This window comes from Dasypus novemcinctus, chromosome 25, assembly GCF_030445035.2.
Source record: "Dasypus novemcinctus isolate mDasNov1 chromosome 25, mDasNov1.1.hap2, whole genome shotgun sequence".
Taxonomy (NCBI): domain Eukaryota; kingdom Metazoa; phylum Chordata; class Mammalia; order Cingulata; family Dasypodidae; genus Dasypus; species Dasypus novemcinctus.
The window spans coordinates 7,691,033-7,709,251 of NC_080697.1; the positions used below are offsets into that span (position 1 = coordinate 7,691,033).

The following is an 18,219-nucleotide window of genomic DNA, read 5'->3' on the forward strand; positions in this document are numbered from 1 at the left end:
ACGCTTAGCGGCAACGCTCAAAATGTGTTCATCACCTACAATCAATGTACCACACTAATGAAAGATGTTGTTACACATTAACAACATGGGTAATTGTGCGCCAAGTGGGGAGTGGGGCATAGGGGAGTCCTTTATATTTTTTCTGTAACGTTTATATAGTCTAAATATATTTTTTTAAGAATTAAAAAATTAAAATATAAATTATATAAGAAAAAAAGGAAACAATTTGTATAACAGCTTATATAGGGTGCTATCTTTTGTATCTGCAAGGATGAAAAAGAAACCATATTCAAAACCTTACATCTGAATAAACACTGAATACATATTTCATAAATTAATAGAAATAAAAGGAAAGAGAAGAAAGAAGGGATGGGGATAATGAGAACAGGGAGGAGGAGAAACTTTTCATGGTTGCAATATTATACTTTATTTTTAAAACGTAAGATGTGTTAACTTGTTTCAAACAAAATAATTTCTCTTGCTATTTTGATGTTTCTTTCCACTGTTTCCATTTTGTATTACTTGGCTTAACTTTTTTAATGCATTAATTTTTTAATGCTTTTGAAATATATTACCTAAAATGCTTTCCAGAAAGATGTCAATAATAAAAACGTACTATGTTTTACCATTTATTATGTTTATTGTTAATTCTCTCAATCTTCAAAACATCCTCATAAGGCAAGTACTGAAAATATGACCATTTTATAAACAAGAAAATTAATGTTCAGAGGGATTAATTTGTTGAAGTCACACAATTAGGTAATGGAAAAATTACAATTCAAACCCAGGCATTCATACTTCAGAATCTGTGTGCTCTCATGATACTTTAGCAGCAATATATGAAAATATCCATTTCACTAACACCCCGCTGACAATGAGTACTGTATTCTTTTTTCCATTTTATTCAATCTGATGGATTTGAAAAATGGCTTCTAAGTGTTTTGATTTGCGTTTCTTTGATTACTTGTGAAGCTGGACAGTCTTGAGTCTATATGAATCAGACAGGTATGAAAATGGCATTTATGTCCAAGTGGCATTCCAAAATGAGAATTGTAGTAATTCAAAAGAGGTTACCTCTTATTGTTAATGACACATATAAAAGACAAGTTTGGTTAGAACTATTTGTAAAAATAACACTTCATCCAAATTTAAGATATACATATAAACTTTCATTATTTATATCTTGATAATATGAATTAATGGTATAATAAAGTAAAACTACTTACCTCATTATTTCCTCTCGATCTCCATGACTAGCATGTTCTGCCTGTATCTTTTGTCTTAATCGATTAATTTCTTTGTCTAGAATTGATGCAGATTTTTTTACTTCTATTCGCTCTGGGCAGATTTGTCTTGCTTGTGACATTTTCTCCTAAATTAACATATGTTAAATATCTTACATTAGTTAAGAGGGGCTGCCAATTTCTAAGTTACTCCAAAGCACTGTAAATGGCTGTTACTGTATTGTCTCAAGTCCTCTCTACATTGTCACCACACCCTGAGGGTCCCTAAGCTTCTTACTCTGAGGCTTTATTGAAATATCTGTAACTCTATAGGAAAGAGATATTCAGACAACGTTTCTGGTTTTGGAAACATGTCTTTCAGGAAAACATACTTTAATAATCATGACTAAGGCTGTAAACAAAACAAAGTGAAAGAAAAAAAATGGTGCATAACCTCTAGTTCTTTCTCTTTCATATCAAGTTCCCGTTTCTTTTTATTTAAAGTATCCAAGTGTTCTTTCTGTTTGTCTTCATAATGCTGCTTCCCTCGTTTTTGGTTATCCACTTCAGAATCAGCAAGGTTTAATTCATCCTGTTTGAAGAAAGCCAAATAATCTTTAAAGATTGATTAAAGCAAAACAAAACAAAAAAACCCCACCCCAGCATAGGTATAAAACTAATTAACAACTCTATAGTCTGATATGATTATGTTGCATTTGAAGAGGCCATTGCATAAATAATTCATATCCATATGAGCATTTTTAAAAAATTAAGATTCCATCATGTAGTCAAATTCTTATTTGAAGCCTTATATATTATGATGCTTTCCAATACTTTTTAGGGTATACTACATAGTTTTTTCTCTGGAAAACAAATCAGGCTTGAAAAGACTTAAAATAGTGCAAGTAGTGGATATTTATAGAGGTCATCAGACAAATAATTTTTTTTAAAAGGTGGGGTGGGGTGGAGTGGAGGAGGAAAGAATGTAAAGATATTTAACACTGACTTATGTAGTAATTATTTCTGGAGGTACCTCACAATTTTGAGGGCAGAATTAATTGTAAAGTAGCCTTAAGATCACTTTAAAAAATTGGTTGGTTTTTATAAAGGGTATTTACTTGGGGTAGGAGCTTACAGATACTAGGCCATAAAACATAAGTTACTTCCCTCACCAAAGTCTATTTTCACATGTTGGAGCAAGATGGCTGCCGATGCCTGCGCGGATTCAGGCTTCCTGGGACTGGCTTCTCTTTCCTCTGTGTGCTTACTTCCTGGGGCTCCAGCTTAAGGCTTCACCATCAAGCTCCAACTTCAAAAACCCCTAACTCTGTCCTCTGCCATGCCTGTTATCTGTGAGGTGAGGACTCAAGGCCCTTCTGGCACAAGAGGTTTACATAATTACTTAATCAAGTAAACCTATGAATCCAATATAATCTAATATACCCAGAGGAAAAGATCAGTTTACAACATAATCCAGTATTTCTTTTTAGAATTCGTCAATAATATCAAACTGCTACAACTATGATAAGGTAAAGATGCATAAACATTGTAGTACACAGCAACCACTAGAAAAATAAAATAAGAGATGTCCTAAGAAGCTAGGAGAGGAGATAATAAAGGAACATTGAAAATTACTTGGTTAATTCCAGAAGAAGGAAATAAGGAAGAAAAACTGAACAAAACGGAACAAGTGTAATGATGGCAGACATAAATCCAGTCATATTATATTCTAGTAAATGGAAACTGACTAATGATTCCAATTAAAAAGCAAGCACTGTCAAGCTGGATTTTAAAAAGATATTTATAAGAGGAAGATTGAAAATGAAAATATAGGAGAGATTTACTATTCCAACATTAATCCTAATAAATGCAGTGTGGCAATGTTAACATCAGACAAGTTTGACTTCAAGACAAGGAATCTGACCAGAGGTGAGACGGAACATTTTCATAGCCGTTAGAGAGTTAAACTATCAAGAAAATCTAACCATCTTGAATGTATATACACTTCATAACAGAACTTCATACTTGAACCAAAAATTGACAGGACAAAAGTGAGAAACAGACAAATCCACAATCACAGTGTGACTTTAAAGCCATGCCTCAGTAAATAAAAGAAAAAGTAAGCAAAAAATTCATTAAATGGATCTAAGTGATATTTGGAAGGCACTAACACAAGTACAGATCACATCCACATGCACATGAAACACTAAGATAAATCAAATGCAAAGCCATAAAACAAGTCAAAATATATTTCATAAAAAAATTAAATCACACAAAAGGTGTTTTCTATGAACAATGGAATTAAATTATAAATCAATAACAAAATGGTTCCTGAAAACTCCCTAAATATTTGAAAATTAAGACACTTCTAAATAAAGCAAGTTCAAATATATACTGACAGGAGAAATTAAAATACACTTTGAGTGAAAGATAATGAAAACACAGCATATCAAAAATGGCAAGATATAGCTAAAGAAGTGCCAAGTTTAAAAATGCAAACTCTTACATGGATATTTCAGAAAGAAGATTTAAAGTCAATAATTTAAGCTTCTGCCTCAAGAAACTAGAAAACTAAGGGCAAATCAAGCATACAATAGAAGACCAAAGTAAAAGAAGTCAATGAAATATAAAATAGACAAGCAATAAAAAAAGAGATGAAAGAAAAAGGTTTTTTGAAAAAGAAAATGGATAAATCTCTAGTAAGACTTTATGAAAAGAAGAGAAAAAAATTACCATTATTGGGAATGAAAGATGAAGCATCCTTATAAATACTAGAGGTTGCATTAGGTATTAGGAACTTGTTTACCATTAAATTTAAAACGCTTCATAAAATAGTCTTCATCCCTTGAAAAATACAACTTTCTGAAAATGATACAAAAAGAAATAGAGGGAAGCGGATATGGCTCAAGCAACTGAGCTCCCACCTACCACATGGGAGATAACTGGTTTGGTTCCTGGTGCCTCCTAAAGAAGACAGTTAGCTAGTGCAATGGGCAGGTGCAGAGAGATGATACAACAAGATGATGCAACAAGAGAAACAAGTAGAAAACGTAATGAACACAGCAATTCAAGGAATGGAGGTGGCTCAAGCAATATTAAGCACCTCCCTCCAATAATGAAGGTCTTGGGTTCGGTTCCTGTTGCCTCCTAAAAAAACAAGGAAGACAGACATAGCAATCTCCAACAAGGGGATGGGGAAAAATAAATAAATAAGTCTTTACCAAAAAAAGGCTTAAAAATAATAGAAGATATGGATATATCTGTACTTCGTAACAAAATTTAACTGATAATTAACATGCTTTTCACAATAAAAACTTGAGGCTCTGAGACCCCCATGGATTCACTGGTAAATTCTACCGAACAGTTAAAGAACAAATAATATCTAACAAAACACTTTCAAAAAACAAAAGAGAAAATAATACTTCCCAACTTGTTTTGTAAAGCCAGAATACTGAGGGCAAAACCAAAAAGATTATAAACAAAATGGTCCAGAAAGCTAGGTACAAATTTTATTTTTAATTAACAAACAGAACATAGCAATTTATTAAAAAGTCAATATATCTTGATCAAATGGAATTTATCACAGAAATACATGGCCGCTTATTAAAAAATCTACTATCCTATTATATGGAAATAAAATCATACTACAATCTCATCAGATGCAGACATATTTGACAGATTCACAACACAACCATGAAAAAAAAATCTCACTAAAGTAGGAATAGAAGTTTGAAAAGAACATCAATGAAAGGCCAACACTAACCATACGCTTCATGATGAAATACCGATTGCTTCCTTTTTAAGATCAAGTATAAGGCAAGGACATCTAATCTCATTGCTTATATTCAATACTGTACTGGACTATTTCAATTAAATTAAGAAAAGGATACACAGTTTGGTGTATATTCTTGCATTCAGACTATATCCTATAAATACACTAATTCATACAACATTATGGTTTTTACATTTTGCATATGGGATCATAATATATATTGCCTTGCATTTAAAAAAAAATTTAGAAGACATTACAAAGACAGATACAGAACATTATATATCCTTCCATAACCTGCAGAATGGCGTGGGACAGAGTGTAAATTACAATGTAAACTATAATCCATGCCGTGTGGCAATGCTCCAAAATGTGTTCATCAATTGCAATGAACATACCACACTGATGAAAGAAGGTTAATGTGGGAAAAGTGGGAGAACTGGGGAGTGGGGCATATGGGAATCCCCTATATTTTTTTAAGTAACATTTTATGTAATCAATCTATGTATCTTTTAAAAATAAATTAAAAAATATTTTTAAAAATTTACCAATAAAACTTAATTATCTTCCAAAAAGAAAACTGCAGGGTAAGAGTATACCCTAAGCAATCTGCTTTGCTCTTAGGAAATGAAACTAGGGAATCAGAGTGGCTGAGCCAGCTAGGAGCAAAGACAAACTGAAATGAAGCCATAAGTCAACTTGAAAAGGAAAAAGAAAAAAAACATCAATCTCAAACCAACAAAGATTACAAAGTAAATACAAATAAACCTAGCCACAAATGTAGAATACCCTTATGGGCTGAAAGTAAATGAAAGCAAAGATACAGCATGCAAACAAAAATAATAATAAGGCTTAGGCTAACATCTGATAAAACAGATGTCAAGACAGAAAGTATTACCTGAGATAAAGAAGGACATTTTATAATAAAAGGATTAATTCATCAAGATGACATAAAAAGCATCTAAAAAGATATACCTTTTGTGAGCTTCAAATTACACAAGAAAAAATCTCCAAAGTTAAAGGGAGAATATAAACAATCATAATTGGAGATTTTTAACATCCTGAACAATGCTACCAACCAACTTGACTTAACTATTTATCCAACAGTAACACATGAAGAATAGAATGCATATTCTGTTCAAATGCACATGATATGTTTAACAGGACAGATCAAATGCTGGGGCATAAAATAAGCCTCAAAAAGTTCAGAAAGACTGAAAACATAAGGAATATGTTCTCTGTCCGCATATAACAACTGGATATCAATAACAGTAATATAACCAGTAAAATCCTAAATATTAGAAATAATCCCCTAATCCATGGTACAAAGAATTCACAAAGAAAATCAGAACATATTTTGAACTGATCAATAATGAAAACAAATATAGTAACATAAGTGAGTGGCAACTAAAGCATACTTTAAATAACATGTTAGAAAAGGATGTTGAAAACCAAGTGAACTGGGTCCTCACCATTAAAAATGAGAAAGAGCACATTAAACACAAAGTAAGCAGCAAGAAGGAAATAAAAGATAAAAGGAGAAATCAAGGAAATAGAAAATAAACCTACAATAGGAAAAGTCAATAAAACTATAAATTGATACTTTGTCAAGGTCAATGAACCCAATAAGTTCTAGCTAGAGTGATCAAAAGAGAAGACTGAAATGATCAGTATCAGGAATAAAGCAGGAGACAAGATGAACAATTTCATGTGACATGACAACTGAGGTAAAACAGTAAAGTACTTTAAAGTAATTTTAATCAAATTACCAAGGTTGACCTAGAAGAACAGCTAATGTCAACTAAAGAAACTGAATTCATATTCAAAAAAACTTTTCAACAAGAAAACAGGTCAAATTGCTTCACTGGCAAATTCTATTATTAAGTATTTAAGGAAGAAATTTCACATCTATAAAAACTTTCAGAAAAGAGGAAACATTTCCAAACTCATTTTTTGAGGCCAATATAAGTCTAATACAGAAAAATAAAGACATCAGGGAAGAACAAGACAGCAGATGAGTAAGAAGCTCCAAGAGTCAGCTCATGCTACAGAGCAGTTAGTAATCTAGAGAGAGCTATCGAAAGCACCTGTCTGCAGGGCTTAGGAGTCCAGAAGAGCATCCTGCAACAACCCTGAAACAATGAAAGGGGGAGACAGACCATGTGCAGCACAGCTGTGTGAATAGAGCATTCCATGCTGTGAGGTCAGTGCTCATCTTTCACTGGGGGACAAGGCAACACAGGAGGTCTTCTGTGGCTAGAGTTGAGAGCTCCATTTCCCAAATACAGAAGAGGAATCGACAATTGGCCACTGACTTCAGCTGATTAGTAAATTCAGCTGGCTAAGTATAACCCTAAGAACAGTTAAAGTTTAAAACTGTCCACTTCAGAAAAAGGCTGGTGGCTGCCATTTTAACTCCATCCCTGACATGAGGGGAAGCGGGGCTGATTGAAAATCAGTGACGGTAGGGACTGGCTTCTTTCCACCCAGATCAGACTGCAGCCCTAGCCTAGGCTCCTGTTCCACCTCTAGCAAGAGGAAGCTGGCAGGACCTGCACCAGCCTTTCTGGATAACTGCAGGCACTTCCCACCAGCACAGAATGAAGGGTTGACACCTGGGGCTCTATCCCAACACCCAAACGATAGGAGAGGAGTTGTATATCCTTGGTCTCTCAGGGCAACTGCAGGCACTTTTGATTCACACAAACTGGTTTGTTGAGCGCCTTCAATTCCATCGCCTCCTTTCCACCCCTCTAGAATAAGGGGCTGGTGATTCTTCAGTCTCTCTGGCAACTGCAGGTGCTTTCAGCCCACACAAGACTGGATAGTTGGATACCTGTAGCTCTATACCCATTCCCCAATAGAATAAGATGGGAGAGGAGTTTCTTCAGCCTCTCTAGGCAGCTACAGCACACTTTGGGCCACATGAACTGGTGTGCTAAGAGTCTTCAACACCATCTTCACCCCTGCCCTCACCCACCACAGGACAGGCTACAACTGTGTTTCCTCAGCCTACCCGGGCAACTGTAGGTGCGTTTGGCCTGCACGAACTTCACTGTTGGGTCCCAGTGGCTCCACCCCAACCTTCGACAGCACAAGAGTATGATGGTGTTCCCCCAGCCTGTCTGGGTAACTGCAGATTCTTTTGGCCCACACACTCTGAATAGTCGGACACCTGTAGCTCCATCTCCATTCCCAATTAGGACAGGAGGGGGCTGGTGTTTCCTCAGCCTCTCCAGACAACAGCAGGCACATGTGGCTTACACATACTTAACTATTCGGCACCTGTGGTTCCATCCCTACCCCCTAAAGGGCAGAAGGGAAGGTACACGCTTAGTCTCTCAGGGCAACTGCAGGTGCATTCAACCCACATGGATTAGACTCCAGAAGGCCAATCCTCTCCCCTGGCAGGGCAGGAAGGGGGCCAACTACATAAGTCTACCTGGGCAACTGTGGTCATTTTGGTCCCACATGGCATATGCTCCCAGGTAGGGGAGGAAGGGGTGTGACACTTCATCAGTCTCTCTGGGCAACTACAGGCCATCTTGGCCTGCACGACTTGGATTACACATGGTTGCAGCTCTGTTCCTAACCCTGGCAGAGAAGAAAGGTGGGAGAAGCTTCATCAGTCCCTGGGGCCATGAGGCCAGTTTCAGCCTCCACGGCTTAACAGTACCAACTACATCCTTGGCTCCTATTATACAACCAGCAAGGGAGAAAGGGCAAGAAAGCCCTAAACTAAATAGAGAAACTACACTCAGAAAAAATACATCTAGGAAGCCAGATGTCAAGACATCAACAAAAAATTACAATCCATACCAAAAAACAGAAAGATATAGCCCACTGAAAGGAACAAGATAAACCTCCAGATGACATAAAAGGAGTTGACACAACTAATCAATGATGTTCAAACAAATCTCTTTAATAAACTCAATAATACGGCTAAAGAGATTAAAAATTATAAGACACTGGGTGAACACAAAGAATTTGAAAGCATACATACAAAAATGTGAACAAAAGGCACATTAAATGAAATTAAAAATACACTGGAGAGAGTGGATGTAGCTCAAGCGGTTCGGCACCTGCCTACCACATGTGGTCCTGGATGTGACCCCTGACCTCCTAAGAACGAAGCAAACAAATGAAAAAAACCAACAGAGGGGCACTGATGTAGTTCAGTGGCTGAGAGCCAGGTTCCCACATATGAGATCCTGGGTTCAAACCCCAACCCCAGTGCCTAAAAAAGAAAAAAATTACACTGGAGGCATCTCCCAGCAGATTTGAGGGAGAGGAAAAGATTGATGAACTTGACGATATGACCTCTGAAACATAAAAGGGAACAGATGAAAAATGGAAAAAATTGAACAGGATCTCAGGGAATTAAATGATGAAAAGAAATATGCAAATATATGTGTCATGGGTGTCTCAGAAGGAGAAGAGAGAGGAGAAAAGGGGCAGAAAGAATATTTGAAAAAATAATGGTAGAAAATTTCCCAGCCCTGTTGATGGACATAAATAACCATGTCCAAACAGGATAATGTACTCCCATCTGAATAAAACCAAATAGACCAACACCAAGATACATACTAATCAGAATGTCAAATGCCAAAGACAAAGAGAATTCTGAGAGCAGCAAAAGAGAAGTGACACAAAACATATAAGGGATACCCAATAAGATGAAGTGCCAATTTCTCATCAGAAACCATGGAAGAAGGCAGTGGTAAGATATATTTAAGATACTGCAAAAGAAAAACTGCTAGCCAAGAATCTTATATCCAGCAAGATTGTCTTTCAAAAATGAGGGCAAGTTTAGAATATTCAGATAAACAGAAAGCAAAAGGTTTGTAACCAAGAGACTGGCTTTGCAGGACATACTAAAGGGAGTGCTACAGCCTGGAAAGAAAAGACAGGAGGAGAGAGGCTTGGAAGAGTCTAGAAATGAAGATTCTATCAGTAAAAGTAACTAAAAATGTAAAAATAGTGATGAAAATCAAATATGACAGATAAAATTCAATGGTCAAAATGGGTGAAATAAGAACCACCTTTACAGTAATAACATTTAATGTTAATGTATTAAATTCCCCAATCAAAAAACACAGAATGGCAGAATGGATTAAGAAAATATGAGCCATCTATATGCTGTCATATGCTCTCCTCTTTTTTGACAAAGAGACCCACCTTAGACCCAAGGATACCAATAGATGGAAAGTGAAAGGCTGGAAAAATATACTCCATGCATGCAGTAACCAAAAAACAAAACAAAATCAACCCTGGAGTAGTTATATCGGATGAAAAAGGCTTTAAAAACAAAACTGGTATGAGATACAAAGAAGGACATTATATATCAGTAAAAGGGGCAATTCACTAGGAAGAAATAACAATCATAAATGAATATGTAGCTAACCAGGTTGCCTCAAGATACATGAGGCAAACATGGGCAAAATATAAGGGAGTAATAGATATCTCTACAATAATAGTTGGAGACTTAAAACACTACTCTCAGCATTGGAGAGAACATCAGGGCAGAAGATCAATAAAGAAACAGAGAGCTTCTGTAATATGATAAATGAACTAAACCTAAAAGACAGAGACAGGAACAGTATACCCCAAAACAGTAAGATATACATTCTTCTCAAGTGTTCATGGATCTTTCTCCATATGTTGGGTCACAAAGCAGATCTCAATAAATTCATCAAGATCAAAATTATACAAAGCACTTTTCTGATCATAATGAAATAAAGTAGGAAATCAACAAGAGGCAGAAAAAGAGAAAAATCACAAAAATATGGAGATTAAACAGCACACTCTTACATAATCAGTGGGTCAAAGAAAAAAAACTGTCAGCGAAATCAATAAATATCTCAAGATGAATAAAAATGAGAACACAACACATCAGAATCTATGGGAAGTAGCAAAAGCAGTGCTGAGTGGGAAATTTATAGCCCTCAATGCTTATATTAAAAAAGAAAGAGTTAAAATCAATAACCTAACTACACAGCTGGAGGAGCTAGGAGAAAAAAATAAAACAGCAAACTAGTCCCACAGCAAGTAGAAGGAATGAAATAATGAACATCAGAGAAAATACAAAAAACAATAGGGAGAATTAACAAAAATTGGTTCTTCAAGAAGATTAAGAAAATCGACAAACCCTTAGTTAGACAGACAAAAAGAGAAGATGCAAATAAGTAAAATAAAAAATGAAAATGGGGACATTACTATTGACCACAGAAATAAAAGAGATCATAAGAGGATACTATGAACATCTGTACACCAACAAACTAGGCAATTCAGATGAAATGGAAAAATTCCTAGGAATGTACAGATGACCTACACTGAAGAAATAGAAGACCTTAACAAACCAATCACAAGTAGGTGGATTGAAATAGTCACCAAACAACTCCCCAAAATGAAAAGCCCAGTACCAAATGGTTTCACAGGTTAGTTCTACAAAGAATTCAAAGATTTAGTACCAATCTTACCCAGCTCTTCCAAAAAATGAACAAGAAGGAATGCTACTAAACTCATTCTATGAAGCCAATATCACCCTAATACCAAAGCCAGATAAAGATATTACAATAAAAGAGAGAAAATTATAGACCCATCTCCCTAATTAATATGGATGCAAAATTCATCAACAAAATACTTGCTAATCAAATTCAACACCACATTACAAGAATTATTCATCACGATCAAGTGGGTTTTATACCAGGCATGCAAGCAAGGGTGGTTCAACACAAGAAAATCAATCAGCATAATACACCACATTAATAAATAAAAGAGGAAAAATCAGATGATCCTATCAATTGATGCAGAAATGGCATTTGACAAAATACAACATCCTTTCTTGATAAAAATACTACAAAGTTAGGAATTGAGGAAACTTTCTCAATACAAAAGGCCATATATGAAAAACCCATAGCTAACATTGTACTCAATGGGAAAAGACTGAAAGCTTTCCCATTGAAATCAAGGACAAGACAAGGATGTCTACTGTTACCACTGTTGTTCAGTTTAGTGCTAGAGGTTCTAGCTAGGGCAATCAGGGAAGAAAAAGAAATAAAAGGCAACTAAATTGGAAAGGAAAATATAAAACTTTTGCTTTTTGCAAAAAGAGATGATCCTGTACCTAGAAAGTCCCCAAAAATCTACAACAAGGCCGCTGGAACTAAAACGATTTCGGCAGAGTGACAGGATACAAGATCAATACGCAAAAATCAGTGAAGTTTCTATAAAGTAGTAATGCACAATCCAAGGAGTAAGTGAGTAAAAAAAACTCCATTTAAAATAGTGACCAACAGAACCCAATACTTAGGAATAAACTTAACCAAAGATGTAAAGCCACTGTATTCAGAAAACTACAATGTACTGCTAAAAGAAATTTTAAAACGACCTAAATAATTAAAAGAACATTCCATGCTCATGGACTGGAAGACTAAATATCATTAAGATGTCAGTTCTACCCAAATTGGTATACTGACTCAAAGCAATCCTGATAAATTCCATCAGCATTTTTTAAACCAATGAAAAACATAATTATCAAATTTATTTGGAAGAGTAAGGGGACTTGAATAGCCAGAAACATCTTAAAAAGTAAAAATGAAGTTGGAGACTTTTACTTCTTGACTTTAAATCTTATTATCTATCTACAATAGTAAAAAGAGCATGATACTAAAATAAAGATAGACACATAGACCAATGAAACCGAATCTATGGTTCAGAAACAGATCCACGTATCTATGGTCAAGTGATTTTTGAAAAGCCTGTCAAACCTGCCCAGCTGGGTAAGAACAGTTTATTCAACAAATGGCACTGGGAGAACTGGATATCCATAGCCAAAAGAAAGAAAAAGAACTCCTACCTCACTCTTTATACAAAAATTAACTCAAAAGGGATCAAAGACCTAAATAGAAAAGAACCCTAAAGCTCCTAGAAGAAAACGTAGGAAAACATCTTCACAACCAGGTGGTAGGTGGTGCATTCTTAAACCTTACCGCAAAAACACAAACAATGAAAGAAAACATGGATAAAAGGGACCTCCTCAAACTTAAACACTTTTGTGATTCAAAGGACTTCATCAAGAAGGTGAAACGGCAGTCCACTCAATGGGAGAACATACCTGGAAACCACATATCCACTAAAAGTTTAATTTCCATTTTATATACAGAGATTATACAACTCAACAATAAAAGAGCAAGCAATCCAATTAAAAAGTGGGCAAAATTCAAAGAGACATTTTTCCAAAGAGGAAATATTAAGGGACAAAGAGCACATGGAAAAATGTTCAATGTCACTAGCTATTAGGGAAACGCAAATCAAAATGAGAATGAGATATCATCTCATACTGCATAAAATGGCCATTATTTAAAAATCAGAAAACAGTAAGTTCTGGAGAAGATATGGAGAAACAGGTATTCTTTCACTGTTGGTGGATTGTAAAATGGTACAGAGCCTCTGTGGCAGACAGTTTGGAGTTTCCTCAGAAAGCTAAATAAAGAAATGCCATATGATCCAGCAATTCCAGAAGAACTGAAAACTGTGACATTACAGACAACTTCACATTGATGTTCACAGAGGTGTTATTCACAATTGCCAAATGATGGAAACAACCTAAGTGTCCATCAACCAATGAATGGATAAACAAAATGTATTATATATACGATGGAATACTATGCTGCAATAAGAAGAAATGAAGTTGGGACATATTTTGTTAACATAGATGACTCCTGAAGACACTATGCAAAGCAAAATAAGCCAGACACAAAAGGACAAAATTGCATGGTCTCACTAATATGAACTAAATAGGAAGCATAAACACATGGAGTCAAATCTAGAACAAAGATTCTTAGGACTTAAGAGGAGGGCTGAGAAGGAGTACTGATGCTTAATGTATGTAGAAGTTTTAATTAACTTGATTATAAATGTATGGAAATGGACTGAGTTGATGGTAACACATTATAGTGAGTAGCAGCTGTTTTATAAATGGGATTGTGGCTGAAAGGGTCTAGGGATGTACATGTCAATTGGAAGAAAGCTAGAGAATAATCTAGGGATTGAATAACAGAGTGAACCCAGCAGTGGATGAGAATTGTGGTTAATAGCACAAATCCAAGAATGTCCTTCTGTGAACTAGAATGGATACACATCTATATTGCAGGGTGGTGGGAATGTAGAAAAGTATGGGAAAAATACAATTACTGTAGCCTACATACTCCAGTTAACAGCAATACTATAATACTCCGGCACCAGTGTCAAGGATGTACTGTGTTAATAATGAGGGGGTGGGAAAAATATGCCAAATGTATGTTATGGTCCACAGTTAATGATAATAAGTTTGATGGTCTCACAGTCTGTGATAAATGTTCCACAATGGTGTGGTATGTTGAAGTGTTGTTGTATGGGAATTCTACACATGTGCATGATTGTTATGTAAATTCACAACTTCTATGATAAAAATATATTAAAAAAAAAAAAACCCCAACAAAACAATAAGGGCCTCCCATAGTTACAGAATGAAAGCACTAGATTAAAGGGGGAAAAACAGAGATATCACAAGGAAAGAGAATCACAGACCAATGTACACAGAATCAAAAATCCTTAATAAAATTGTGACAAATAGAACTCAATTATTTATAAAAAGGGAAATAATTATAACCAAAAAATAGACAATATTCTCCATAATAATAAAGAAGGAAAACCATGTAATTATTTGAAGAGTATTCCCACTTTTAGGTATTTAACCAAGAAAAATGGAAGCTTACGTTCACAGGAAAATCTATACTTCAATGTTTATGGTAACTTTATTAATAGTCACCAAAAAACTGGAAACCCCAAATGTCCTTTTGGTGAATGGATAAGCAAACTGTGGTACATCAATATAATTTATGCATATAATGATTTGGATAAAATTCAAATACTTCATGCTAAATGAAAAAAGCCAAACAACCCTATGCATTTGTCATATAAGTGTACAATAAATAGACTGAAATGTGAATGGAAACCAAGCAGTATTTCTTAATGTTAAATAGGCCATTTGAATTTTAGGCTTCTAAATTTTTGCATAACCTAAGTAACTTTTTTAAAAAAAGATTATTTATTTCTCCCCTTCCACCTCATTCTGCACTTGCTGTCTGCTCTCTGTTTCCATTTGCTGTGTGTTCTTCTATGTCTGTTCATCTTCTCTTTAAAGAGGCAGCACTGGGAACCGATCCTGAGCCTTTCCGGAGTGGAAGAGAGGTGCTCAATCTCTTATTACCACCTCAGCTCCCTGGTCTGCGGCATCTCTTATTGTCTCTCTTCTGTGTCTCTTTTTGTTGTGTCATCTTACTGAGTCAGCTCGCCACGCAGGGCAGCACACCTGCATGCTGAGGCCACCTTGCCACTTGGGCCAGCTTGCCATGGGGGTGCCATCTTCTTTCACCAGGCGGCCCTGGGAATCAAACCCTGGACCGCCTATATGGTAGACGGGAACCCAATCGCCCACATCCACCTCCCCAAAGTAATATACTTTATATCCTAAAAACACATTACATTATTTTATCTCATCTTATAATTTCATACATGAATGGTGGCCAAAATATATTTTCCCTTGTCATTGGGAAAAGAGGATTTTTAAGGTATATACAGTACACAAATTTCTTTAAAGGAGTTATAGCTTAGTAAAAAGATTTTAGAAGGTGATATATAGACTCATCAAATATGGCAGCTATTCACAAACACTGATCTATAGATTGACTGCATTACAATCAATTTGGAAACTTATAAACTCTGAGTTAGTAGATCTAGGATCACTAAATCTGAATTTTCAAAATGGGACTTGATATAAGAATCAACAAAATAAGATTTAGACTGCCAAATGGTTTACTCATTTGGTTTTGTTTACAAAGACCTGGACACAAATGTTCAGAGCAGCTTTACTAGTAATAGCCCTAAAATGGAAATCCAAATGTCTATCAACAGTAAATGGGATAAACAAATTAAATAAAAAGTAACAAATTCTTGAACCAAGTAACAGTATGAATATTATAATCCAAAGGATTATATTTTATTCTCTTCACTCCCTTTTTCTTTGAAAATATACTTGGTGAATATATTAAGTGCCAGACACTGTTAAGGTCCAAGAGGTCAGACTCAAAAGAAAAAGCAAGAATATGTAATATATGATTCCATTACATACAATTCTAGAAAATGTGAAAACAATAGTATTAGGAAGGAAACTGGTGACTGCCTAGGAACAATGGCATAGGGGAGAAGAGGAAACACATGGACTACAAAGGGACATGAGGAAACTGTGGGCCATGATGGATAAGTTTACTATTGTGATTATGGTGATAGTGTCATAGGAATATACATGTTTTAGCTTATCAAACTGTACATGTACACATGTATATTTAATGTATGCCAATAATGTCTCAAAACTGTTAAAATAATAAAAAGGCTGGTGATTTATTAACTATCAATTAGATTTTAGTCAATTTATTTGGTTTATCAGGTTTTAAAAAACTGCTTATTTATCTTAGCTCTCAGCATTTTCAAAAGCTCAGGTATCCTCCATCCAAAGGAACTCTATCCATGCCAAAAATGAGAGCCCCCACCATCACCACCGTGACGACAACACTGTGGACTATCTGCATAAGCTCAATGTGGGTCTCACTACTCCCTGTGCAAAATATTCAGTTTACAACAAAAGCATTAAGTCTGTAAACATAAATGAAAATAATCACCATTCAAAGTGAGAAAACTATTCCGTGCCAAGATTTCAGTGACAACATATTTTACACAGAGCACTCCATACCCTTACCACTCTCCCAGTGCGAATCTTAAAAGCAAACAGATTATATCTAGAGGCTGCTGTCAGGATGACAGTTTAATAGGAATTAAGTTATTTTCTTAGCCAAATCCTCTTCCTACTGTTATGTATCGATGCCTCGTGTGATATGATATTGAAAAGAAAATCTCCTGCTACTGAATGGCTACATGCAGTTTTACTGGCTCACCTCCTAGCTTTCAATTATTTGCGGCTAAGACAGAGTTAAGATCAAGAATTCTTACTGCCTTCTGCCCATATTCTCCACTCCTGAACTTATTTATGGACTCTCAATTCCAGGAATTGCTTTAGCCTAGATATCCCTAAAAGAACAGAACACAGCTTACACTTTCATCATTTCTTGTTTTTTAATTTAAAATTTTCTGGGATAAGTAATTTAGTTGCTTATCTTTCTTTCGCTATATTGTATTGGCACATCTTATTTTAAGTTAGCCAGTTACCCACTATTTTTTTTTGAACTTTCCTTTGTTATAAATTTACTGCTCTAATTCCTAAAATGAATTTTACCTTGTCTTATTCTTGACAATTTTAATATTTATTTCATTCCTTATTTTATCTTAAAAACTAAATTTTATCTTTAAAAAATCTTGGACTTTTTCATCTTTAATTTTTATTTATTTTAGTAACTATCATTTTCCTTATCTCTCACATTTCTTTCCTTCTTTCAACTTAAATAAATTTTATATTCTTCTTAATCAGTTAATTTATTAATCTAGTTTCCTACTTTTAAAATTCTTACCATAAATAAGTTAAAACAAAAACAAAAACACCTTAGGTTATGTCAGGCAGGAATTTCAGCTATATGAGATCAACAATAGAGAAATTCTATCCTATAAACTGGAAATGCAGTCTCAATCCAGCTGCTCTTCCAACTTCCTTTAATGTTTTCCCAACTCTCTGTTTCCTAAAATTTTCAGTAAAGAACTATATTAGAGTTTCTATGCATTCAAATTCAACTTCTAAAATATTTAAATATATTTTTATTCTGAGGATAATTTTCCTGCAAATTAAGAGTATTTATATACTATTAACTCTTCTCAGTGTCTTACAGATAAAATTTGAAGTTCTGAGAAGAGCTATTCATAAGAATACTACTAACATAAAGCTACCTGACAGTCATATTTATTAAATGATAAGGGGAAATCCACACAATTTAATTACTAAAAATATTTTACTTTCCAAAATTTAGTCTTTAAAAGCATTTATTAAAGTGTCAACCAATCTGCCTGGAATGTAACTGAGACTTGCTGATGAACAGTTCAGGAGCCCTTTATTTTAATTTGGCTTTCATAGCAACTAATCCTTGAGTATTAAAGGGAAAGTGGAAAAACAGTCAAGCACAGAAACAATGTAAATATACAAAATGTCCCTCCTTCTGGAAATTAAAAAAAAAACCCACAAAA

At 35.0% G+C, this 18,219-nt stretch overlaps 1 protein-coding gene across 4 annotated transcripts in view; it reads right to left on the reverse strand.

Annotated features, from left to right (window-relative positions):
• Nucleotides 1-18,219, reverse strand: part of SMC6 (structural maintenance of chromosomes 6) — a 169,350-nt gene that overhangs the window by 32,020 nt on the left and 119,111 nt on the right. For all 4 annotated transcript variants that reach the window (XM_058288093.2, XM_058288094.2, XM_058288091.2 and 1 more), the window contains 2 exons: nt 1,678-1,815; nt 1,227-1,372 (listed from right to left, as the gene is read on the reverse strand). In XM_058288093.2, the coding sequence (XP_058144076.2) occupies nt 1,227-1,372; nt 1,678-1,815 (284 nt within the window). The remainder of the gene's footprint in view (nt 1-1,226; nt 1,373-1,677; nt 1,816-18,219) is intronic.